The sequence below is a fragment of the Clarias gariepinus genome, chromosome 2 (assembly GCF_024256425.1).
Source record: "Clarias gariepinus isolate MV-2021 ecotype Netherlands chromosome 2, CGAR_prim_01v2, whole genome shotgun sequence".
Taxonomy (NCBI): domain Eukaryota; kingdom Metazoa; phylum Chordata; class Actinopteri; order Siluriformes; family Clariidae; genus Clarias; species Clarias gariepinus.
In genome coordinates, this window is record NC_071101.1 from 43,346,053 (window position 1) to 43,371,597 (window position 25,545).

General features: G+C 38.4%; 2 protein-coding genes and 1 long non-coding RNA gene across 5 annotated transcripts; 1 reads left to right on the forward strand and 2 right to left on the reverse strand.

Annotated features, from left to right (window-relative positions):
* Positions 1-816: 816 nt before the first annotated feature.
* Positions 817-5,400, reverse strand: LOC128544468 (uncharacterized). Of its 3 annotated transcripts, none has more exons than XM_053514602.1 (10): positions 5,222-5,400; positions 3,235-3,546; positions 2,815-3,126; positions 2,511-2,567; positions 2,317-2,397; positions 1,954-2,046; positions 1,829-1,887; positions 1,660-1,725; positions 1,502-1,567; positions 817-1,404 (listed from the first exon to the last, which is right to left on the reverse strand). In XM_053514602.1, exons 1-10 carry the CDS (start codon positions 5,358-5,360, stop codon positions 1,297-1,299), a joined length of 1,293 nt encoding a protein of 430 aa, XP_053370577.1. In that variant the 5' UTR covers positions 5,361-5,400; the 3' UTR covers positions 817-1,296. The 3 variants fall into 3 exon arrangements, with proteins under 3 accessions (XP_053370577.1, XP_053370593.1, XP_053370584.1); XM_053514618.1 differs by having other exon boundaries at positions 2,815-3,160; positions 5,222-5,396; XM_053514609.1 differs by lacking the exon at positions 5,222-5,400 and adding an exon at positions 4,887-5,036.
* A 12,212-nt stretch (positions 5,401-17,612) lies between these two features.
* LOC128541084 (cell adhesion molecule DSCAM-like) lies at positions 17,613-22,834 on the reverse strand. Its single transcript, XM_053511246.1, has 7 exons — positions 22,786-22,834; positions 20,107-20,418; positions 19,690-19,998; positions 19,395-19,451; positions 19,201-19,281; positions 18,823-18,912; positions 17,613-18,234 (listed from the first exon to the last, which is right to left on the reverse strand). The coding sequence occupies exons 1-7, from the start codon at positions 22,832-22,834 to the stop codon at positions 18,176-18,178; spliced, it is 957 nt and encodes a 318-aa protein (XP_053367221.1). The 3' UTR covers positions 17,613-18,175.
* A 1,098-nt stretch (positions 22,835-23,932) lies between these two features.
* LOC128539327 (uncharacterized) lies at positions 23,933-25,253 on the forward strand. The gene is made up of 3 exons (XR_008364576.1): positions 23,933-24,466; positions 24,805-24,860; positions 24,993-25,253. It is a non-coding gene; the product is annotated as an uncharacterized LOC128539327 (long non-coding RNA).
* The last annotated feature ends 292 nt before the right edge of the window (positions 25,254-25,545 follow it).

Genomic DNA, 25,545 nt, shown 5'->3' on the forward strand with positions numbered 1-25,545 from the left:
AATTGATTCATGATGATCAGCCCTACACACTTCAACACAACATCTTCTATCAGACACACACACGCACGCACACACACTTGTTCAGCACACAAATGTACCATACTATACATTTACATTATCATTAATCTTACAAAAAACGACATTCATGCCACGCTCTATTTTATATGATGTGATGTTGCAATGCTGTTCCATGTGAAACGAATGTTTCAAAAGTTATGCTTAACAAAGTGTGTGGTCGATGATGCAACTTCCAGTGGGGCAAAAAGCACGAAAGTATGTAGTTCTGCTTTCTACAGAAGATTTTGAAATGTTGAAAGAACAGCAGAGAAAAAAGACTGCCGAATTGCCTTGTTTATAATAAATGTATGTATTTATTGTGTTATTTTCGGGGCTCGTCGGTTCCCTATTGTACTTTTATAATGTGCTATAAATCAGCTGGTAAAAAAGTCATATTAATGCCAATATGTATCTTAGATAAAGTTGGCAAGGTGGTGTAGAGGTTAGCACTGTAGCTTAGCACCTACAGGGTTGAGGGACTGTATGTGTGGAGTTTTGCATGTTCTCCCCGAGCTTGGTGGATTTCCTCTCACAGTCTGAAGCAAAGCATATTAGGTTAATTCGTGCTTCCAAATTTTGTGTGTAATTTTGTCCTGAGAAAGACTTGCACCTTGGGCTGAGGACTGGATAAGCCGTGTAGACGATGGATGAATAAATATGACTTAAGTGTTATTGTTCTCCAGGACTGTTTAAAATGGCCACTGACCGCAGTGAGTTTTTGTTTTGAGACATGAACCTGTGAGAAGGCAGGCCGCAGTGTGCTATTCAAATTGTATAGTTTATTTATGAAACTGAAATTAAATCGCGTTTTTAACAATTATGTACATTCAATTGAAAGACTTCACAGTTTCTACAGCGAGCTTAAAGTTCTTTAGGTCTGAGGAGGTATGTTAAGGTATTAGTAGCCGTTGCACACTAAAGAGATTGAAAAGGGATTTTAAATAATGTTAAACTGTTTCTTCGACGATATTAAAAAAAAATGTTACAAAATCAGTTTAAAGATTAAAACATGTTAAAGCAGGAATAAATGCAATAAATGAGAATATACACTATAGGAACAACATGAACACATAAATAATCATCGCATATACAATATTTCCCACAGTAAACTAACATATATAAAACAAAAAAAAACATAGTTTTGATGTAGTAGTGCTGTATTTACTTACAGTAATACACAAATTAATGGAAAAAAAACCCTCACATTTATAATACTGTATGTGTGTGTGTGTGTGTGTGTTACTTTTTGATGCTGGCATACACTGTATTATCGTCTAATACCACTGGAGTGTGTGCTGCTCTCATTGTGTTACTGTGGACCACAGTCGAGTACGTCACATCATCCTGCTGTAACAGAACATCAATAACATGTTAATACACACACACATAATCAGATACACACACATGTACTGTAAGGCACAGATGCTTTTAGAACAATACACACCTTCTCGTCTGCTTCCTTGTGTTCATTAGTTTGATGTATAGACGCATACAGAATTTCAGAATCATTCTGTAGGGAAATATACAAAAAATAAACTTTAAACATTGGGTCAAACCGACAGCTCACACACACACGGGTGTAACGGACGCTAAAACACTCACCTGTCTGTCTACAGATTCATACATGGGTTCTGAAGGTACAGGTAAGTGCAGAGGGTCTGTAACGTCCTACACACACACACACACACACACACGCACACACACCATATTAACCATACGTTTTAATACTAAATAACATTTTACTAGAAAATGAATGGATGTGTGTATTCACCTGCTGTGTCCTTGGTCCTGTTTGTCCCTGAACAATCTTGGGCTGTCTTTGTCTCGGTCCTACAGAATGAAAAAAGAGTGTTAATGCAGAATTATTTTTTGGGGTGTGTGTGTGTGTGTGTGTACCTTTGCGTTTCCAGTACATGACTCCTCCGAGTATCAGTAGCAGCAGCAGAACCACAACAACACCAGAGCTGATGATGATCATGTCACCTTGGTCTGGTAGTCATTGTGAACATCAATAAGCAATGAGTAATTAGTTGAAAGTTTGAATTGAAGAAAAATTGTTAACTAAAAATATATTCTCAGTGTTTTTATGTACTGTTTTTTTTTTTTATTACTAAACATTTGGGTAAGTTGTAAAGTGTTTTAGAATAAAAAAAAATCTATTGTCTTTTCTGGAAAACGTTCTTTTTTTTCCCTGGAAAAAGTTCACAGCAAGCATGAAACACTAAACCAGCTAATGACGTTAATGCAGTGAATCGTTACCTGTTCCAGATGTTTTAGGCTGTGGACTGATTTTGTTCTTGACCACCAGGGTTGGTTTTGTAGGTGTGACGTCCACAAGAACTAGAAGAAACAGATAAATGTAGTGTGTGAGTGTTGTGTTTGAGTTTGGCTCCAAGCTGATGCATTAACCTGCACTAACTATCCTGACTGTGTGTTACAGTGGTGTGTAGTACCTGCTGTGGAAGTGGGTTTGGTCTTTGGTCTGGGTGTTGAAGGTCTTCTTGTGGCCTCTGCACAGAGAAAAACATTTAATCTGTTATAAATAAATCCAGGAAATGTAGTGTGGATCAGAACACACACTCAGATAATCCATAATCATGAACACACACATGGAAACATGAAACAGAAGAATTTTTCTCTTTTTTGGGAGTAAAATTAGACAATATATTTAGTGTGATTGCTGCCTCACGCGGCTGTAAATGTTATTCGGATTACACAAATATTATTTCTCTTCACTCTGAGTGGACATCATTTTACCTTTAACTTCGACTGAGACGTCTATAATTTCATTGTTGCTGATGTGACACCTGTAATATCCTCCATCCTCTACAGTCAGGTGTGATATGAGTAGAGAGAGATTTCCTGGATGATGATCATTAATGAGCTGAACTCTGTGTGTGTAGAGATTTGTCTGGTCCTTTGGGAAGATTTCTTTATTATCAGATCCCTCATATAAGAACCATCTGAGAGTGTGTGGTTTGGCTTGTAGTTGAGAGCAGGAGCAGGGCAGAAGGACAGACTGTCCCACGTATCCAGTCACACTCACTGTCTGCTGATTCAATGTGCAACCTGGAGAATTAACAAACATCAACATATTGCATTGCTGTTACAACATTAGATTAATCTGTCATGAGATTATCACTGAAGTAGCATTGTGTATAAAAATGAGTCATTTACCTTCAACAGTGAGTCTGACGTCTCTGTAATCACCACCTTCAACACTACACCTGTACCATCCATCATCCTCTACAGTCAGGTGTGATATGAGCAGAGAGAGATTTCCTGAAGAGTGATCATTAACCAGCTGAAATCTGTCTTTGTACTGATCACTCTCAGGAGATATCTCTACCCAGTTATTTGTTATGTATTTCTTCCATGTGAATGTCCCAGGTGTGGTGTGGAGGTCAGTGCAGGAGCAGGGCAGCAGTACTGAGTCTCCTGTATATGCAGTGATGTATTTTGTCTCTCTGGATCCATCAAGTCTGCAGCCTGTAGGAACACACAGTTACTGATCTGTTAATGAGCAGTTCACCATCTGCAGCAACTCCACACAACTACACACAACCTGTAACTCCAACACTCACTAATGTCCACAATAGGAATGTAACTGAATATGAAAACATGAACTAATAACATGGTCTAAAGGGATACAAATATAGTTATAGTTCAGTATCTGAGTTGCTGTAACTCTACATTATTTAGCTGTGAAATAAATTATAAAAAATAAACATGTTTAAATCCAGATATTAAAATGAATATTCGGAGCACTAAACAGATATATATACAGTATAGTGTCACTGTTTTACACCACAGACATCTTACATCTTAATATTAACTGCAGAACACAAAACCAAATCACATAAATAGTTACGGCTGATCAGTGTGCACTTTACATTTCACACATATTTCACATTTTAGCATCATTTCACACGTCACAACAGTGGTGGCCGGTTAATAAGGGACGTTGGGGCGTCGCCCCCTTAAAGTTAGGGAGAGAAGAATGGTACTTTAACATGTAATTATTTATTTTAATATTGAAATAAAGTCCTTTGGTCACAATATTCCACTGTATTTTTAAATATAATTTATTTACAAAAAAAATAAATTATGATTGTGTTTATGTACGTGCGGACACATGAGTGTCTATGTAGTCACGTACATTTTTGAAAAGCATGTGATTTAAGGCTGAGCTCTAATTGATTTTTTTTTTTAAATATCCCTGGCGTGCAGCACTGTGCCCCCCGAACCCTCGAACTTTTGTTCTTAGCGAATCAATATTGCTTTTAAATATTTGGGCTCATGTGATTGGACCATTCTCAACGAGTCTTATTAACGGACAGCAGATTGTTAGTTAATTTTTTGAATAGAGATTGATGTGAAAGCCAGATAAATATGAGAGAAAATTCTGTAATTTCTTGACTCTTCACAAGGCGATCTGATAAAGAAAGAAAAAAAGTTAAAGAGCTTGGACCAGATCGACCTGATCTTCTAATTAAGCAGCAGTCAAGTGATCACGGCCGAGCTTACACTCGGTGCTTCTCCAGCACTTCTTATGGCAAGTGGAGCTGCTAAGTGGTTACAATGTGAGACATGACTTCATTTTATACTAGTAGTGATGATGCATAATCACCTAATAAATAGCTATTTACAGGCGATTATTAAAAGTTTCATCTTTATTTTGTTCGCCCCCCCAAAACAAAAAAATTGCACCAGCCACCACTACGTCACAATAAGATTACGACATGCTGTTGGCATTGTAAGGTTTAAAATCCTATTGTTAAATAGAGAGAGAGTGAGAGAGAGAGAGAGAGAGAGAGATGCAGACTCACCTTCAGTGATGTGAAGAAGAAGAAAAAGATAAAAATACATCAGCATTTTAATAACTAATGTCCACAACTCACTAATGTAAGAGACACTGTCGAAATGCAATCCTACAATTGCTGTTTAATGCACGCGCGCGCACGCACACGCACGCACACACACACACACACACACACACACACATGTATGAAGTAATAGTTTCCACTAGGTTTTCAGTTGCTACTTCCTCTTTTATGTTTTTGAGCATATGATATAGCACATAGTCACATGCAATTCTATCTATCTATCTATCTATCTATCTATCTATAATATTGAGCAGTATTAGCTAGTGTGTATTACTTACCTTCAGTGACATGAAGCTGTATGAGGAGGAGAAGAAAACACACCTGCATTCTTACTGAGGACCCAAACACACACATTAATCCGGAGAGAGAATTAGAGCTAAACACACACTGACCAACTGCTGCACCGTGTCTCATCATAATGAACACACTCTATACCTCACACCCTACACGTTTACCAGTTTACCACATTCACGCCTTGACAGGAAGTGAAACTACAGGAAGTGAATATTGAGCAGTATGTCATTGAGGAGACAGTAAAGTGGAACCTGTTGAGGAGACGAGCAGTGCTGCAGAGGAACACACAAACCCTCAGAGGTGACAGAAGTACACAAACTCAATAGTCAAGTACGAGTATAGGCTTAACTTCATTTATTTAATTTTACTCAAGTGGACGTTAATACTGTAGTATCTGCACTGAAATGCAATTTAATTACAAATGTACAAGTACTCCACGGCTCGAGCCGAGCCATTATTACTGCGACTCCTTTCCACACTCCATTCCACGGCTTCCGTTTTGCTGCTCGAGCTGCTCCTTATTTCAATCATCACTTCACTCTATATAACTCTCACACTCTGTCTGCTTTTGGGTCCTTTAAGTCTGAGCCACACGGTCGAAGCTGTAAGGTTTAATTTGTTTGGTAGGTTTAGACATGGCTGCACAGAGAGGAATAAACCTACGTTATTAGATAGACGACATTACAGCTTGAATCATGAATAACTTTCAGCACTGGTAGGTTTTATGGATAAAGAAAAGACACCCTACAACAGTGTGAGTAGCCACTTTGCAATGTTTGAAGTTTTATTTCCAGAGAGCTGTGGCTTTTTTATACACTAAAATAAAATGTTGATTACCTTTTTATTTTTTTCATTATATTTAAGTTACATCCTTAAAACACTCACATACTCTACTGTACATCTGTATGGGTGTTTACTGTATATATATATATACAGTTGCAAGAAAATGTATGTGACCCCTTTGGGATTACGTAGAGTTTTGCATGAATTGATCATAAAATGTGCTCTGAACTTCATCTAAGTCACAACAATAGAAAAACACAGTCTGCTTAAAATAATACTACACGAACATTACATATTTACATGTATTTATTGAACATAACATGTAAACATTCACAGTGCAGGGTGTAAAAAGTTTGTGAACCCCTAGCCTAATGACTTCTCTAAGAGCTAATTGGAGCCAGGAGTGAGCCAACCTTGAGTCCAATCAGTGTGATGATATTGGATCTGTTGCTGAAAGCTGTCCTGCCCTATACAGACAGAACACACACCAGTTTTGGGTTTACTGGTTACTGGTTACTGGTTAAGAAGCACTGCTTGATGTAAACCATGCCTTACAAAAAAGAGCTCTCAGAAGACGTACAAATTGTTGACTTGCATGAAGCTGGAAAGGGGTACAAAAGTATCTCCAAAAGCCTTGATGTTCACGTGTCCACAGTAAGACAGACTGTCTACAGAAGGAGAACGTTCAGCACTGTTGCTACTCTCCCTAGGTGTGGTCGTCCTGTTAAGATGACTGCAAGAGCACAGCGCAGAATCCTTAATGGGGTAATGAATAATCCTAGAGTGTCAGCTAAAGACTTACAGAAATCTCCGGCACATGCTAACATTTTTGTTGACACATCTACAATAAGGAAAACATTAAACATGAATGGAGTACATGGGAGGACACCACGGAGGAAGCCATTGCTGTCCAAAAAAATATTGCAGCACTTTTAAAGTTTGCAAAAAAACACCTGGATGTTCCACAGCACTACTGGCAAAATATTCTGTGGACAGATGAAATCAAAACTGTTGTTTGAAAAAAAAAAAAAAAAACACAACACTATGTGTGGAGAAATAAAGGCACAGCACACCAACATCAAAACCTTATCCCCACTGTAAAACATGGTGGTGGGAGCATCATGGTTTGGGGCTGCTTTGCTGTCTCGGGGCCTGGACGGATTGTTGTCATTGATGGAAAAATTAATTCCAAAATTTATCAACTCATTTTGCAGGGAAACACTAGACCATCCCCGCACAAAAAAACTTATATAAACATATATGTTTTAATATAGGTTTTAATATAGGTTTTTAATATATGTGACATATATAAAATTGGCCGTTTTCCTATAATATATGTACATATATGCGTACATATATGCACGTATATATGTACACATACATGTATGCCTATATGTACATATAATATAGGAAAACGGCCAATTTTATATATGTCACATATATGTCTATATAGGTACATATATGCACGTATATATGTACACAATACTAAAATCTAGGTAAACATATATGCACCTATATGTTTACCTAGATATTAGTAAAATTATTAAAATTCATACCTGCTAGACAACATAAATAAAAGCCCAAATTGTAGAAATTTCATTTTTTTTTCTAAAGAACAATCAAATAGTGAAAGAACAAAAATATAGTACAAAAACAAAAACAAAAAAGACAAAAAACTCAACAGGAAGAAAACATATATATATATATATTTTGAGGACCTTCTCAGCTTCGTGAGCTTTGAATTGATAGATGTGCCTGTCTGCCCTCGGGTGGCTGTCGGCCACTTCTTCAATGTAGCATCTAGAGAAGACAAAAATAATAAGACAGTATAATAATAATAAATTACTATTTATTAAAACTTCAAACGACAACAATTAGTGCAACGAGGTTATTTGCAACACTACAAAATAGAGGACTACACACCTTACAGCGCAATACCCCAGAAATGTGGCTTTAGAGGAAAGGTAGAATTAAGAAGTGAGCAGGCGATGAATTAGTATATAGGTCCCAGGCAGATACAGTAACAATAATGGGTGTCCTACCTTATGCAGTCTCCGATGCCTAATAAACGCGACCAGCTGCTCCCCATCCCCTCTGGTTGGCTTTTCACCTTAAAGTAATATTTCAAAATTATTATTAAAGGGAGGTAAAATGAAGGTGGAGAAAGCAAGAGTTTTTTTATATACACATCACGTTTTCTTGAGGGCTAAGAAAATACAAAAATGGCAAGTAAAAAAGCGATGGCCCGCACACAAACATAATTTATTCCACAGAACATGGCTGACTTCTTTTTTTTTTAAGGACAGAAGAGATTAGGAACATGTTTTGTACCATTCAGGTTGCAGTAAAGTCTCCAAGTCGAAGGTGCCCAGCAGCAGATTCCGCACCATGGCAGTAGCAGAGGTGGCAGGGCGGGCTGCTCTCCACGCTTCTGCCTGGCAAAACACCCCAGAGCGCTTTCAATCTAAAAAATAATTTCACATCACAATATTAATTTATTGGAAACTTTTACAAACTTTTTCATGTTTCATACTGATTCTTGCTTAGCTTCCCAATAGCTAATAGGATTTTATGTATGCAGATGCAGATTAATGATAAAGATATGAAACAGTGTTATAAGCTAACCTAAACGGAGCCAAATACATATTAGCAACCATAATCTAAAGCTATCCAAAACAAGGTGAAATACATTAGGACATTTATAAACATCTGTAAACAACTCCATAAGGCATTAGCTTAGCCACCGGGAAATATCATGTTTGTGCTACAGACAGCATGTTAGCATGATTTACCTAAACTATGTAAATGGCATTAAAAGCCAATGTGTCACACAAGCTGACAAGAGCTAGCCGAAGTGAGGAAAATATTTACTAATATTAGTTTAATATTATCAGAATAAGAGTTATATAAGACTTAATAACTTACCCAGTGTGTCCTCCGTTGGATCTAAGTATTCTCTCTTCAAAATGCTCCCGTTCGTCGTCAGAGCCACACAGTCTTCTTCTGAGGTAAATGTAAACTCCTCCCACTTTCCAGAACATTCTGAAGAGTTTCCTTGGATGTGTAGTAGCGCGTGTCATCTTCCAAACGTGCAGAAAACTAATTCTGTGTGTAAACTCAAGCTTGGTGTGTGTGTGTTTTATGCCGGTGTCCGGGGGCGTGGCCTAGTATGTAAATTAGCCGGACTGATTTCCGTGTTATTGGCGTGTGGGCGTGTCCTGCCTCGGGTCATTAGCGGATAATGAAGTGCGACAGAAATTCTAAAATGTGTATAACTATAGTTAAATTCCATAACATGCCAATTACATGTGATACCAATTTCACGTGTTCGCACATAAGTTTTTTGCTTTTTTTTATTTAGTTAGTTCTTAGTTATTGCCTTGATAATAGAAAATATGAGCGCATCATGTATTACAGTTGCCAAAGTGAGATATGAGCTAAAATGACCAGATCCTGCCATGAGCTATATGGGAGACATATCTTGTATGTACATATAGGGCTTATATGTGGATATAAAGAAGCAATACAGGAGACCTATATGGCCTGTATATGCACATATATGCACCTCAATTTTGCCTATATGCAGCATATATATTATCATATATATGCATATATACTGCATATAGGTTCTTTTCATGTGGGTCTGTCCGCCAACTGAAGCTCTGCTGAGGATGTGTGATACATTCATTTCACAAGTTTAATCCATACTTTATCCTTTTACACTAAACCACAAAAAGAACTGAATTAAATTGTACTGGTGGAAAAAACGGTTGCCAATATAATACAACATATTATTATTTAAACTGAAATTGTTAAAAATAAAACAATGATAATCTAGTTCTTCTTTTCGTCTAAACTGCAAAAGGTCAATTTAACCGCTTTTATGGTTAAGACATGTGAAAGAGGGTACACTGTCACTACTGGAATGTAGTACAGCAGTGTTCAGACATTATTAACATCTCACTGAGTCAGGCTGTTATCCCTACATGCTTCAAAGTTACCATCTTAATCCCAGTACCAAAGAAAACATCTCTCTCCTGTTTTAATGATTTTCATCCAGTTGCACTCACTTCTATTATTATTAACTGCTTTAAACAGCTAATCATGCAACATATCAAGTCTGTCCTCCCCCTTCCTGGATCCCCTCCAGTTTGCTTATCGGTCCAATCGCTCTACTGATGATGCCACTGCTACTGCCCTCCACTCAGCGCTCACCCACCTGGAAAACAATGTCTCATACGCTAGAATGCTGTTTATTGACTTCAGCTCAGCATTTAACATGATCATCCTAGAACAGCTTATTTACAAACTGGTCCAACTGGGGCTCAACACATTTCTGTGCAACTGGCTGCTGGACTTCCTGACTCCAATATATTACAACATATTATTATTTAAACTGAAATTGTTTTAAAAAAACAACAATGATAATCTAGTTCTTCTTTTCGTCTAAACTGCAAAAGGTCAATTCAATCGCTTTCATAGTTAAGACACAGGAAAGAGGGTACACTGTTACTACTGTACTACATTACAGTAGTGTTCGGACATTTTTAACATCTCACTGAGTCAGGCTGTTATCCCCACATGCTTCAAAGTTACCATCTTAATCCCAGTACCAAAGAAAACATCTCCCTCCTGTTTTAATAATTTCAGTCCAGTTGCACTTAAGTACTTTGAACAGCTAATGATGCAACATATCAAGTCGGTCCTCCCGCCTTCCTGGATCCCCTCCAGTTTCCTGCTGGACTTCCTGACTGGCAGACCTCATGCAGTACGGGTTGGTAATAACACATCCAGCACCATCCCAGCATTCTCCTCTGACCATCAATGGTGCAACACGCGTGGTGACGGTGAGCAGCCCTAAGTTCCTGGGTGTGGACATCACAGAGGATCTCTCCTGGAAATTGGTTCGCCCTGAATATTATAGTGTCAGGGTTTATTTAACACTACAGTACACTGATTCCTGTGATGTATTTAAGTTTTATCATACGTACTGTATGTTACATCTATAGAACATGCTCACAGAGCTGCACAGTTAATAACAAATCACTGGAGAGAGAATAGACCAAGGTTAACTGGGACAAGATTGTTCCAAAGATTCTATTACAGTTTTTGCCTATTGCTTACACACGTTTTGCACAATTTGGCCCATTATGTCAAAACTCTGCACACAAACCCATCAGACATAGCACTTGGAGATTAACAACTTACATCTATGCCAAAATAAAATACTGCAATCAAAACTTTACACTCCTTTCTAAAAATCTAATTCTTGCAAAAAAAACCATACACACAAGCACCATTTGAATTACTCTTTCATATCAGCAACAACACACTGATGAGCTTTATATAAAACACTGCAGTCTTTGTGTTTGTAGTTTGCTCAGACTCAGTTTTCTGTAAAACTCAAAAGTAGAATTTCTGCAGTAATCAAACAAGAGTTTTTACAAAAAAAAAAAAAACATTCTTACGGAAATAAAAAAAATTGAATCACAAAACAAAAAAACACTGAAGAAATTGCTCTTGGGGGAAAAACATATACTTTATTTGTGTGTGTGTGCATGCGCGTGTGTGCGTGCGTGCATGTGTGTTTGTGGTGGGGGGGTGGGCTTATGGATCCTGCCTTCTGTTTGGATCTGGCCACAAGACCTCATCAACATCACAGGCGATGTCCTCACGGGCTAGGCATCGGGGAAAATATCGCCTTGTGTGCCGAATCCACCCTTGGATTGATCCTATCTCAATGTCTCCGCATGCCTCTTCCATTGCTTGCAGAAGAGTCATTCGGGCATGTGGTTGCCGATCATATACTTTCCACCGCCACACTGAAAAGAATTCCTCGATTGCATTTAGAAAGGGGCTGTAAGAGGCCAGGTATAAAACTGTGAAATGGTTATGGTTGTTGAACCAATCTCGGACCAGAGGTCCGTTCTTCGTACGTCGCTAACTCAGTTAGCTGGATTTGATTGTTGTGGATTTGTCCTGATCTTGGATTGTTTCGTTCTTCGATGCGCTTCTAGCATTTGTTGTCATAGCAACATATCCGTAAGCTTGAACCTGCTCGGGAGCAGGTTTATTTCATGTAAACAGGATTTAGCCTGCGCTCCTGCCAGGTTATGATTGGTTGAAATGGCGAGGTCACATCTGATTGGTTAAAGAGCATGACTGCCTCACGTGGAAAAAGAAAAGTATATGCCCCCTGCCATGGACTCCCCCCCACTCACACACACACACACACACACACACAATCGCTATCAAATATTATATATGAACATAAATTCATAGGTTTAGTATTATCAAATATGATATAACTTTTATAATAAACCCTAGGCATGAGACAGCCGTCGAGACCATTATTACAAACTCTTGTATAATGTTTATTTTGTAACATTTATTTTTCAGGGGTTTGTCATAAAAATATGCTAATAAATATTTATATATATTAAAAATTAATATTTTATAATGATAAATTGGACGAAACTAATTTTATTATAAAATAAACAATATAAAAGTATACATAATATTTCTATTTTTTCATATACAACATATTTATTTTCATATTGCTTATTTTATTTTATTGTCTCATGTAATTTGTAATTTGTAAACCATTAACCTATGAATTTATGTTCTAATATAATATTTAATAGCGATTATGTAGGGGGGGCAATCCATGGCAGGGGGGCATTTCAGCGCATAACACGTGTTATAAAAAAAATTGAGCCGCACTTTTTTCATTTCGTCAACCAATCGGAGGGCTTGTGATCAGTGTTGCATGCTGTCGATGCATATCGCCTTTTACAGTTCTTCTCATTTGCTAAGACACGCTCAGTGAAACTGGGATTCGCTTGATCTTCATCATCACATTCTTAGCACAGGAGAAGTCCTCTCTTTCAAATGCCTTAACACTTTTTCATTTGTTACACACATTTTTCACACCCTTTGTCAAAACAGTTACCACAGATCTCATTGAAAGATCCCAAACTCCATTGGATTCACTGTGTTGAACAAAAGGAAAACAACTATTAACAGCTGATAGAAAGTACTTGCATAATTATAAATATCCAATGCACCTGTGTGAAGCTTGTTTGCACAACTCTTCAATCAGCAATCAATCCTCATCCCTCTACAAAAGATGCCACCTCTGTATTGCTATTTGCAAGCATGGATCAAAGAGGCCATAGGCACGAAAGGAGAGTAAGAGGCCATGGCAGAGGGGCCCGAGGAAGAGGAGTTGGTATGCGTGGTGGAGGAGCTGCAGCAGCAAGAGGACAAAATCGAGCTCAAGTTCCAAATGAAATTCGGGCAACAATTATTGACCATGTCATCAATCATGGCTTGTCCTTTAGAGAGGCTGGACAAAGGGTCCAGCCCATTCTGGGTCGGAGCACTGTGGCATCTATTGTAAGGCTTTTTCGGAATGAGAACAGGTAATTCACAGTGTTACTGTAATGTATACCACTGTGTATTTCAGCTTTACTGCAACCTGTACAACCTGTGTCTATAGTGTCTATTTATGTGACTGTCATACTGTAATGTCAATTTTGACATGCTTTTTGCTTTTACTTTATAGAATCCACACATTACCACACACTGGTGGAAGAGGAAAGATATTTGGTATTGAACAGGAGTCTGCCATTGTAGATATGGTAGTGGCAAACAATGCAATCAGACTGCGTGAAATCCAGGCAGCAGTAATTGCAGATCAGGGGGTATTTAGAAAGATAAACAGGGTGAGTTTGGCAACTATAAATCGAGTCCTTAAACGAAACCATGTTAGGATGAAGCAGCTGTACAGAGTTCCATTTCAAAGAAACTCTGACAACATAAAGGAGGCACGATTCCAGTATGTGCAGGTAAAAATTTTTTATTGTAATACCTTGTTTACCATAGTTACATGCGACTAGAATAATTTGCTTCATGAATTTGCTTTTTTTTCTTAGAGAATAATGGAGTTTGAAGCAGAAGGGACACATCACAAATTCATTTTTGTGGATGAAGCTGGCTTCAACCTCTGTGAAGTGAGGAGACGTGGGAGGAACATCATTGGGCAGAGGGCCACTGTCACAGTACCAGGTCAGAGGGGTGCCAATATCACCATGTGTGCTGCCATCTCCAATGATGGGGTCCTTTGCCAGATACCAACTATTGGCCCATACAATACAGAACGCCTCATCACATTTCTTGATGCATTGAAAGAAATACTGATTCCACCCGAAGAGAGAGGGCTGTTGAGGCCTGGCATGACTTTGTATGTCATAATTTGGGACAATGTGGCTTTCCACCACTCTCGCCTTGTGAATGAATGGTTTGCAGCACAGCCTCGTATTATGATGCAATTCCTGCCTGCATACTCGCCTTTTCTGAACCCAATCGAGGAGTTCTTCTCTGCTTGGAGGTGGAAGGTGTATGATCACCGGCCATATGAGCAGATGCCCCTCCTGGAGGCAATGAATGCTGGTTGCCTGGCAATAGGTGCAGAGGACTGCCAGGGATGGATACGCCATGCAAGAAGGTATTTCCCTCGGTGCATTGCAAGGGAAAACATTCAATGCGATGTTGATGAGAACCTGTGGCATAATCGGCAAGAACGAATGGACTAAATGTGAAAAATAATATATATATATATATTTTCTTCTTTTTTCTTTTTTTTTTTTTTTTAAAGGTATTTCCACCCATAAGTTTTCTTTGGTAGTTTTTTTTTTCAGTATCCATTTGAGTTTCTAAAGTATTATAATGCATATTGATGGCTGAATTTTGTTATCCATCGTGTAATGATTGATTCAAAGAATAAATTAATTTGACTACAAGTTTTGGTGTTTGATGGAAATATTTGCTGATGTTGCATGTTTTTAATGTTTTGTGAGTGTTAGAGCATTTTGCTAACAAAATAAGTCATTTTGACCATTGACCTTAAGTTTTATCCTGTGTGTTAACTGTTTTGAAAATGTGATGTCAGAGTGGGCAAATGTGTTTAAGCAATCAAGAAAAACTGTAAACCAACGCACGAGCGCGCAATAATCCTAGACAACTCAATCCAGCTCTACTAATCATCAACAACAGGTGAGCTCAAAGAACCAACTTAGCCGGATCGTAATTAGCACGATGATCTCATCTGAGATGTGTCAATTCATCTCGGATGTGTCAAGCGACGTACGAAGAACGGACCTCAGAGCTGCCCGGTGGAAACTAACATTATCCCAGATGACAACAAACCTGGACTGCTCTGGTCTGTCCTGCACAACTGCATGTAGTGCATCTAGAAATGCAATGATCTGTCCTGTATTGTAGGGACCTAGAGTGGCGTGGTGATGCAGGACTCCTTGGACACTAATTGCAGCACACATAGTGATATTTCCCCCACGCTGCCCAGGGACATTTACAACAGCCCTTTGTCCAACTATGTTACGGCCCCGAAGCCTGCCTCATCCACGTAGATGAACTCCTGTGGCAGTTCGGCGGCATCAAAATCCAGAACTGTCTGTAACAGAAAATACGGAATAGTGTTACTACTGTAAAAAAACCATATTGTATATATTTTCACACAAGTAGGGGCTGGGTTGGGTCACTATAGACAAAAACTACAAGCTGCAGGCAGGGCAGGAGGCAGCATAAACCCTCATTCCCACATCACAACATATAGTATGTAAAGTAAAGTGACACATACCTGCACATAATCATGGCGCAGATCCTTGACCCTGACACTGTTTCTCTCAAATGGCACCCTATACAGCTGCTTCATTCTGAAGCTATTTTTCTGTATGATGCGACTTAGTGTAGAAGTGCTGACCCTGTTGATATTGCTGAATACATTTCTCTCAGCAATTATGCATTGTTGCAACTCACGAAGTCGGATTGCATTATTTTCTCGCACCATTTCAATGATGGCAAGCTCTTGTTGTTCAGTGAAGAGCCGTTTCCTTCCACCTTGAGGCGGTCTTCTAACCATTCTGTTGAAAATGCCACCACAAGATGTCATTGGTTAGGTTCTTTTTCACATAACGTACTTTCTGTCCTTTTTTTTACAACTGTACACAGTACTGTAACATCACAATGGTATTTCTACCCATTTAGTACATTTATGTAGTACAGTTAGTACAGTAATACTGTAATATGATACAGAATCATGTGACACATACAGTAGGTACAGTCTGGAGTAGAAACTTAAAGATATACCTGTTCTCCAGTCGAAATGTCCTTATTATCGATGCTACTGTGTAGCGACTGAGATTAGGGTGGACTCTTTGCCCAGCCTCCCTCATGGACAGGCCATGATTGATCACGTGGTCCACCAGAGTAGCCCTGATGTCATCTGACACACGTCTCCGCACTGGTCCTCGTCTTTGTCCTCGTCCTCTTCTACGTCCGACTCCTCTCTGTCTTTGTCCTCCTCTTCCTCTCACTGCCTCCATGCTTGCAAAGTTCTCTAAATGTCTCACCTGAGGTCTATTTGTAGTGCTAAGGCTCAGACAGATTGGTGTTCTGTTTTCTGTGAAAGTGATTTCAGGTGTGTATCTAAGTGTGTACAATTGCCAGATGAGTTTTGCTTTTTGAACAGAGTGTTTTCCCAATGATAACAGGTGATTTAGTTTTTGAACAAAGTGTCTAATGTAAGAAAACGTGTGTAGTGTTTTGCAATAAGTGTGTTACAGAATTGTAAACAAAGTGCAAAGTTGAAAATGTGTTTAAGCTATTGTTACACTGTGTTTAAGATAAGATCCTAGAAGTTTAGGTATTGAGGCTTTGGTGTAAGCATTTACTTTTAGTGTGTAGGCAATAGGCAAAAACTGTATTTTGGTATTTATTTTATGGTGGTGTACTGGTTAGCACTGTTGTCTCACATATCCAGGGTCAGGGCTCGAATCCAGGGATCTTGTGTCTGAGTTTGCATGTACTCCCAGTTCTGGGTAAGTTTTCTCTGGGTACTCCTGTTTCTGGTTTTGAAGATATATGCAGTGTGGGCTCATTGGTGTCTCCAAATTTCCCATAGTGTGTAAGTGAGTACCTGTGTATACAGAATGTGTGCCCTGGAATGAATTGGACTCCTGTCCAGTGTTTACGCTTGCCCCAGTCCCCTAAGCTCCATGCTTTCCGTGATCCTATACAGGATATGTTTACTTGCAAACTGGATCACAATGTATAACTTTATTTAGGTTTTTTTTTTTTGCTTATTTGTTTCTATTGCATTTTAATTTATCAGGGAATTAGTCACTTAAACTGGATTTCTTTCTTGTTACGTAGAAATGTAGACTGGTTTTGGTTAATTTGGTTTAATTTATTTATTACATATTGTAGCGTTTTTACACCGGAAAGAATGCTGGAGAGACGAGTGAGCTTATTTGCTGCCCAATGCAATGGCTGGGAGTACTTTATTTAAGCACACAGCATGTAAGGCATGAGCAGCACCTTCACTCAGGAGCCTACATCCAATTCAGCATCAGCCTGAACTGGAGCACATTTCACACGTCACACCCCCCTCACACACAAACAGGGCCGAAGCCACTAACCCAAACACCTTTCCCCAATATGGTGAACACACCGACATCCCCGCAAGGCATGCTGGTCGTCAGCCGCCGCCCCGCCCACGCCACAATATATTTGGATGATCATATATACATACGCTAAAGAAGGACAAAAATATAAACTATTATCCAACAAAGAAAACATGACGGAACAACACAAACTGCACATGAACAACATGAACAGTTCTAGTGGAGATGTAGTATAACATTGATGCATGTTAAATAGTTACCAAACCAGGTAACTTGCAGATAAACATCTGATTAATGATGGGGCAATAAAACCTTATTCATGCATTTCATATTTTTAATCATGTATTTAAATGGAAACTTCTACCAAACAATGTGAACTTTACCTGATTACCTGAAAAAAAGGTTAATGAAAATTAAAAAAAATGTTTTTCTTATTTCAGAATGGAAATCAAGCAAAAGCCTTTTTCTCGACTTTGATGATCTTATTTGAAAAATTAAATCCATCGGTCATCAGGTACGAAGAGAAGTATACTTAATAAGTATACTTAATAATAAAACTTAAAGTATACTATACGGTCTGTTAATCCAGTTTAAATATCTATCTGCTCTGTTAATCAGGTGTGTAGGCTTGTCAACTGCTGTTAAATGTGTATCTTATAATGTTCTTCTCTACTGCAGACTCACTGTTCCATCTCCATCAGTTCTGCTGTAATGAGCTCGATCAGGACCTGGGAAGAAAACAAACAAGAAACATTCAGACAGTTCATGCAGCAAAACTTTTAAACACTTTTTCTGCACATTTAACTTTTTTATGTCTTATTCTACACACTACAGCAGTGTGGTTGATGGCATGAGCGGAAACAAACTATGAAATTTATGGAATATACAGTGTGTGACTGTAAACCAGTATTAGTGTGTGTGTGTGTGTGTGTGTGTGTGTGTGGTTGTGGTTGTGTGTGAGTGTGGTTGTGTGTGAGTGTGGTTGTGTGTGTGTGTGTGGTTGTGTGTGTGTGTGTGTGTGTGTGTGTGGTTGTGGTTGTGTGTGTGTGTGTGTGTGTTTGTGTGTGTGTGTGTGTGTGTGTGAGTGTGGTTGTGGTTGTGGTTGTGTTTGTGTGTGTGTGTGTGTGTGTGTGTGTGTGTGTGTGTGTGTGTGTGAGTGTGTTTGTGAGTGTGGTTGTGTTTGTGTGTGTGTGTGTGTGTGTGTGTGTGTGTGTGTGTGTGAGTTTGTGTGTGGTTGTTTAGGGTCACTGGCTTAAAAAGATTGAAATCCTGCACAATATAATTAGAAGAGCTAGAATGTTTAAGAGTTTGTCTACCTTTATTTCTGGTTCTGTAATAGACCACAGCTATGATGATGTGCAGAAAAATCACCGTCATTGCAGCGAAGGGAACAAAGGGAAGAGACTCTGGAGAGACATTAGATAGAAAATTACTTTAACACTTTTTACACTTGCTATAAGAGAACACTGCATATGTCGTAATGAATCTGTGCTGATTTCTTTTCTGCAGAAAACAGTAAGTGATTTTAGATATGAAAATCTAATAATCAGACATCTTGATTGATTGTGTAATGTGTATAGAAAATTAGTAGTAGCTTTTCTTCCAATTACATTCTCTCCATTTTTGGAAATGATCACAGGAAACATTGATTCTTAAAACTCTAAATGAAGTTAATGTAGTGATTTCAGTATTACCTTTATTACAGGTTTCAGGCTGTGGAATGATTTTGTCCTTGACCACCAGGGTTGGTTTTGTAGGTGTGACGTCTACAAGAACTAGAAGAAACAGATAAATGTAGTGTGTGAGTGTTGTGTTTGAGTTTGGCTCCAAGCTGATGCATTAACCTGCACTAACTATCCTGACTGTGTGTTACAGTGGTGTGTAGTACCTGCTGTGGAAGTGGGTTTGGTCTTTGGTCTGGGTGTTAAAAGTCTTCTTGTGGCCTCTGCAAAGAGAGATGGAAAAAAATCCTATGAACTAAATCCAGGAAAATCACATAATCCATAAACACAAACACAGACGAGGGGTAAAACATTGAACAGGAACATTTTAACTCTGTGATAACAAAATGGAGTAAATGTGCTCAATACCAATACTTATTATTACTGATTAATACTTACAGCATTAGTTTATCCAATTATTGCTAGATGTAAGTTTACATTATAAATATAACATAATTTTACCTTTAACTGTGACTGAGACTTCTTTATAGTCATTGTTGCTGATGTGACACCTGTAATATCCTCCATCCTCTACAGTCAGGTGTGATATGAGTAGAGAGAGATTTCCTGGATGATGATCATTAATGAGCTGAACTCTGTGTGTGTAGAGATTTGTCTGGTCCTTTGGGAAGATTTCTTTATAATCAGATCCTTTATAAAAGATCCATCTGAGAGTGTGTGGTTTGGCTTGTAGTTGAGAGCAGGAGCAGGGCAGAAGGACAGACTGTCCCACGTATCCAGTCACATACACTGTCTGTTTCTGCAGGCAACCTGAAGAATGAACAAACATCAACATATTGCATTACTGTTACAACATCAGATTAATCTGTCATGAGATTATCACTGAAGTAGCATTGTGTATAAAAATGAGTCATTTACCTTTAACAGTGAGGCTGACGTCTCTGTTTTCACCACCTTCAACACTACACTTGTACCATCCTCCATCCTCTACAGTCAGGTGTGATATGAGCAGAGAGAGATTTCCTGAAGAGTGATCACTAACCAGCTGAAATCTCTCTTTGTACTGATCACTCTCAGGAGATATCTCTACCCATTTATTTGTTATGTATTTCTCCCATGTGAATGTCCCAGGCGTGGTGTGGAGGTCAGTGCAGGAGCAGGGCAGCAGTACTGAGTCTCCTGTGTCTGCAGTGATGGGTTTTGTCTCTCTGTATCCATCAAGTCTGCAGCCTGTAGGAACACATCAGTTACTGATCTGTTAATAAGCAGTTCATCATAAACTCTACACAACTCCACACAACCTGTAACTCCAACACTCACTAATGTCCACAATAGGAATATAACTGAAAATTAAAACATGAACTAACATGGTCTAAAGGGATACAAATATAGTTATAGTTCAGTATTTGAGGTTCAGTAACTCTACATTATTTAGCTGTGAAATAAATCATGAAAATAAACATGTTTAAATCCAGACACTGAAATTAATATTCAGAGCACTAAACAGATTCTGATACATACAGTATAGTGTCACTGTTTTACACCACAGACATCTTACATTTTAATAATGACTGCAGAACACAAAACCAAATCACATAAATAGTTACGGCTGATCAGTGTGCACTTTACATTTCACACATATTTCATATTTTAGCATCATTTCACACGTCACAACAGTGGTGGCCATGTAAGGGACTGCCCCTAGAGGGCACTGTTGTTGTCATTTATTTTGTTTGTAGTTTTGTTTGAAGACCCAGTTTCCCAGAAGGCACTTCGTTCAGGTAAGGAAGGAGTTCACCTGCGCCGAGGCAGCCAATTAGAGACGTTATAAAAAGCTGGTAGTTCTGGGGAAACTGGGTCGAGCATTAATATTGTCGAGTGGGCACTTGTTTTTGTTTTGTTTTGTTTGAAGAACCGTTTTATGTTAACCTAGCTCTGAGGGTTTGTTTTCTGTGTTTAATGTGGTTAGGTGTACTTTTGGTTTTGAGTTTGTGAGTCTTAAGTATGTGATTTAATGTCCTTTTGTTTCTAGTCATTCTTGCTTGTTCCTCCCGTGAGTATCCCCCTCTGTATGTCTCGGGTATTAGAGCCTGTCTGTATGTCTCAAGTATGTTAGAGAGCCAGTATTCTAAAATTAAGCGTGTGTTCACTGTTGAAGGTTTCCAGAGTTTGTTTGTGTTTGGTTTATTGAATCCCTGTGTGTGTCGTTTCCTAAATACCCGAGTGTGATGTTTCCAGAGCCAGTGTTTTGTTTGTTTAAGTTTTTGTGTGATTAGTCTGTTTGTAAATAAAAGACTCCTTATTTTTAAAAGAACCCTCTGCGTTTATGCCTGCCCTTTATAAGCCCACGGCAACACCATCAGCCATTACACCCGCATCATGACAGGCCAGTCAATAAGGGGCGTTGGGGCGTCGCCCCCTTAAAGTTAGGGAGAGAAGAATGCTACTTTAACATGTAATTATTTAACATAATTTTTTATTTCAATAATGAAATAAAGTCATTTGATCAAAAATATTCCACTGTATTTTAAATATTTATTTACAAAAAAAAAAAGAATTACGTTTATTTGTGTTTATGTACGTGCGGACACATGAGTGTCTATGTAGGCACGTACATTTTTGAAAAGCATGTGATTTAACGCTGAGCTCTAATTGATTTTTTTTTTAAACATCCCTGGCATGCAGCACTGTGCACCCGAACCCTCAAACTTTTGTTCTTAGCGAATCAATATTGCTTTTAAATATTTGGGCTCATGTGATTGGACCATTCTCAACAAGTCTTATTAACTGTCAGCAGATAGTTAATGTTAGTTAATGTATTGAATAGAGATTGATGTGAAAGCCAGATAAAGATGAGAGAAAATTCTGTAATTTCTTGCCTCCTCACAAGGCGACCGGATAAAGAAAAAAAAAGTAAAAGAGCTTGGACCAGATCGACCTGATCTTCTAATTAAGCAGCAGTCAAGTGATCACGGCCGAGCTTACACTCGGTGCTTCTCCAGCACTTCTTATGGCAAGTGGAGCTGCTGACTGGTTACAATGTGAGACATAACTTTACTTTATACTAGTAGTGATGATGATTAATCACCTGATGGATATTTACAGGCGATTATTAAAAGTTTCATCTTTATTTTATTTTAGCCCCCCCCCCCCCAAAAAAAAAAAAAATTTTCACCAGCTGCCACTACATCACAATACGATTACTACATGCTGTTAACATTTTAAGGTTTGAAATTGTAAACACATTTTTTTAATAAATAAGAGAGAGAGAGAGAGGGAGAGATGCAGACTCACCTTCAGTGATGTGAAGAAGAAGAAAAATCAGCATTTTAATACCTAATGTCCACTAATGTAAGAGACACACTGTGTAAAATGCAATCTTACAATTGCTGTTCAAAGCGCGCGCGCACACACACACACACACACACACACACACACGTATGAAGTAATAGTTTCCACTGGGTTTTCAGTTGCTACTTCCTCTTTTATGTTTTTGAGCATATGATATAGCACATAGTCACATGCAATTCTATCTATCTATCTATCTATCTATCTATCTATAATATTGAGCAGTATTAGCTAGTGTGTATTACTTACCTTCAGTGACATGAAGCTGTATGAGGAGGAGAAGAAAACACACCTGCATTCTTACTGAGGACCCAAACACACACATTAATCCGGAGAGAGAATTAGAGCTAAACACACACTGACCAACTGCTGCACCGTGTCTCATCATAATGAACACACTCTACAGATCACACCCTACACATTTACCAGTTTAACACATTCACGCCTTGACAGGAAGTGAAACTACAGGAAGTGAATATTAAGCAGTATGTCATTGAGGAGACAGTAAAGTGAAACCTGTTGAGGAGACGAGCAGTGCTGCAGAGGAACACACAAACCCTCAGAGGTGACAGAAGTACACAAACTCAATAGTCAAGTAAAAGTATAGGCTTAACTTCATTTATTTTATTTTACTCAAGTGGACGTTAATACTGTAGTATCTGCACTGAAATCCAATTTAATTACAAATGTACAAGTACTCCACAGCTCGAGCCGAGCCATTATTACTGCGACTCCTTTCCACACTCCATTCCACGGCTTCCGTTTTGCTGCTCGAGGAAACCTGCTCCTTATTTCAATCATCACTTCACTCTATATAACTCTCACACTCTGTCTGCTTTTGGGTCCTTTAAGTCTGAGCCACACGGTCGAAGCTGTAAGGTTTAATTTGTTTGGTTGGTTTAGACATGGCTGCACAAAGAGGAATGAACCTGCGTTATTAGATAGAGGACATTACAGCTTGAATCATGAATAACTTTCAGCAGTGGTAGGTTTTATGGATAAAGAAAAGACACCCTACAACAGTGTGAGTAGCCACTTTGCAATGTTTAAAGTTTTATTTCCAGAGAGCTGTGGCTTTTTTATACACTAAAATAAAATGTTGATTAACTTTTTTTTTTTCATTATATTTAATTTACATCTTTAAAATACTCTACTGTACATCTGTATGGGTGTTTACTGTATATATATATACAGTTGCAAGAAAATGTATGTGACCCCTTTGGGATTATGTAGAGTTTTGCATGAATTGATCATAAAATGTGCTCTGAACAATAGATAAACACAGTCTGCTTAAAGTAATACTACACAAACATTATATATTTACATGTATTTATTGAACATAAAATGTAAACATTCACAGTGCAGGGTGTAAAACGTTTGTGAACCCCTAGCCTAATGACTTCTCCAAGAGCTAATTGGAGCCAGGAGTGAGCCAACCTTGAGTCCAATCAGTGTGATGATATTGGATCTGTTGCTGTAAGCTGTCCTGCCCTATACAGACAGAACACACACCAGCACTTTGGCACATGCTAACATTTTTGTTGACACATCTACAATACAAGGAAAACATTAAACATGAATGGAGTACATGGGAGGACACCACGGAGGAAGCCATTGCTGTCCAAAAAAAATATTGCAGCACGTTTAAAGTTTGCAAAAGAGCACCTGGATGTTCCACAGCACTACTGGCAAAGTATTCTGTGGACAGATGAAACCAAAACTGAGTTGTTTGTGAATAAAACACACACAACACTATGTGTGGAGAAAAAAAGGCACAGCACACCAACATCAAAACCTCATCCCCACTGTAAAACATGGTGGTGGGAGCATCATGGTTTGGGGCTGCTTTGCTGTCTCAGGGCCTGGACGGATTGTTGTCATTGATGGAAAAATGAATCCCAGAGTTTATCAAGACATTTTGCAGGAAAACGTAAGACCATCTGTCCACCAACTGAAGCTCTACTGAGGATGTGTGATACATTCATTTCACAAGTTTAATCCATACTTTATCCTTTTACACTAAACCACAAAGAGAACTGAATTAAATTGTACTGGTGGAAAAGAAGGTTGCCAATATATTACAACATATTATTATTTAAACTGAAATTGTTTAAAAAATACAACAATGATAATCTAGTTCTTCTTTTCTTCTGAACTGCAAAAGGTCAATTCAGTTGAAACTTCTACCAAACAATGTGAACTGTACCTAATTACCAGAAAAAAAAATATTAATGAAAATAATTACATTTTTTGTTTTTCTCACTTCAGAATGAAAATCAACTTTGTTGATCCTAATTAAAAAAACAAAATCTATCAGTTATCAGGTACGAAGATTGTAAAAGTATACTATACGGGCTGTTAATCCAGTTTAAATATCTATCTGCTCTGTTAATCAGGTGTGTAGGCTTGTCAACTGCTGTTAAATGTGTATCTTATAATGTTCTTCTCTACTGCAGACTCACTGTTCCATCTCCATCAGTTCTGCTGTAATGAGCTCGATCAGGACCTGGGAAGAAAACAAACAAGAAACATTCAGACAGTTCATGCAGCAAAACTTTTAAACACTTTTTCTGCACATTTAACTTTTTTATGCCTTATTCTACACACTACAGCAGTGTGGTTGATGGCATGAGCGGAAACAAACTATGAAATTTATGGAATATGCAGTGACTCTAACCAGTATTTGTGTGTGTGTGTAGGTTTGAGAGTGTGTGTGTGTGTGTGTGTGTGTGTGGTTGTTTAGGGTCACTGGCTTAAAAAGGTTGAAATCCTGCACAATATAATTAGAAGAGCTAGAATGTTTAAGAGTTTGTCTACCTTTATTTCTGGTTCTGTAATAGACCACAGCTATGATGATGTGCAGAAAGATCACAGTCACCAGAGCAAAGGGAACAAAGGGAAAAGGGTCTGGAGAGACATAAGATAGATAATTACTTTTTACACTTGCTATAAGAGAACGTCTCGGGTTACTTTGCTGTAACCCTGTTCCCTGAAAAAGCGGGAACGAGA

Coding starts and splice junctions, on each gene's coding strand:
- LOC128544468 (XM_053514602.1), bottom strand. CDS start 5,360: ATGATGAGACACGGTGCAGCAGTTGGTCAGTGTGTGTTTAGCTCTAAT. Junction 3,127..3,234: donor CGTCAGACTCACTGTTGAAG/GTAAATGACTCA, acceptor TTAATTCTCCAG/GTTGCACATTGAATCAGCAG. Junction 1,405..1,501: donor ACAAGGAAGCAGACGAGAAG/GTGTGTATTGTT, acceptor GTTCTGTTACAG/CAGGATGATGTGACGTACTC.
- LOC128541084 (XM_053511246.1), bottom strand. CDS start 22,834: ATGCAGGTGTGTTTTCTTCTCCTCCTCATACAGCTTCATGTCACTGAA. Junction 20,419..22,785: donor ACAGCTTCATGTCACTGAAG/GTAAGTAATACA, acceptor GTGTTCCTACAG/GCTGCAGACTTGATGGATAC. Junction 19,452..19,689: donor AGTCTCAGTCACAGTTAAAG/GTAAAATTATGT, acceptor CTCTCTTTGCAG/AGGCCACAAGAAGACTTTTA.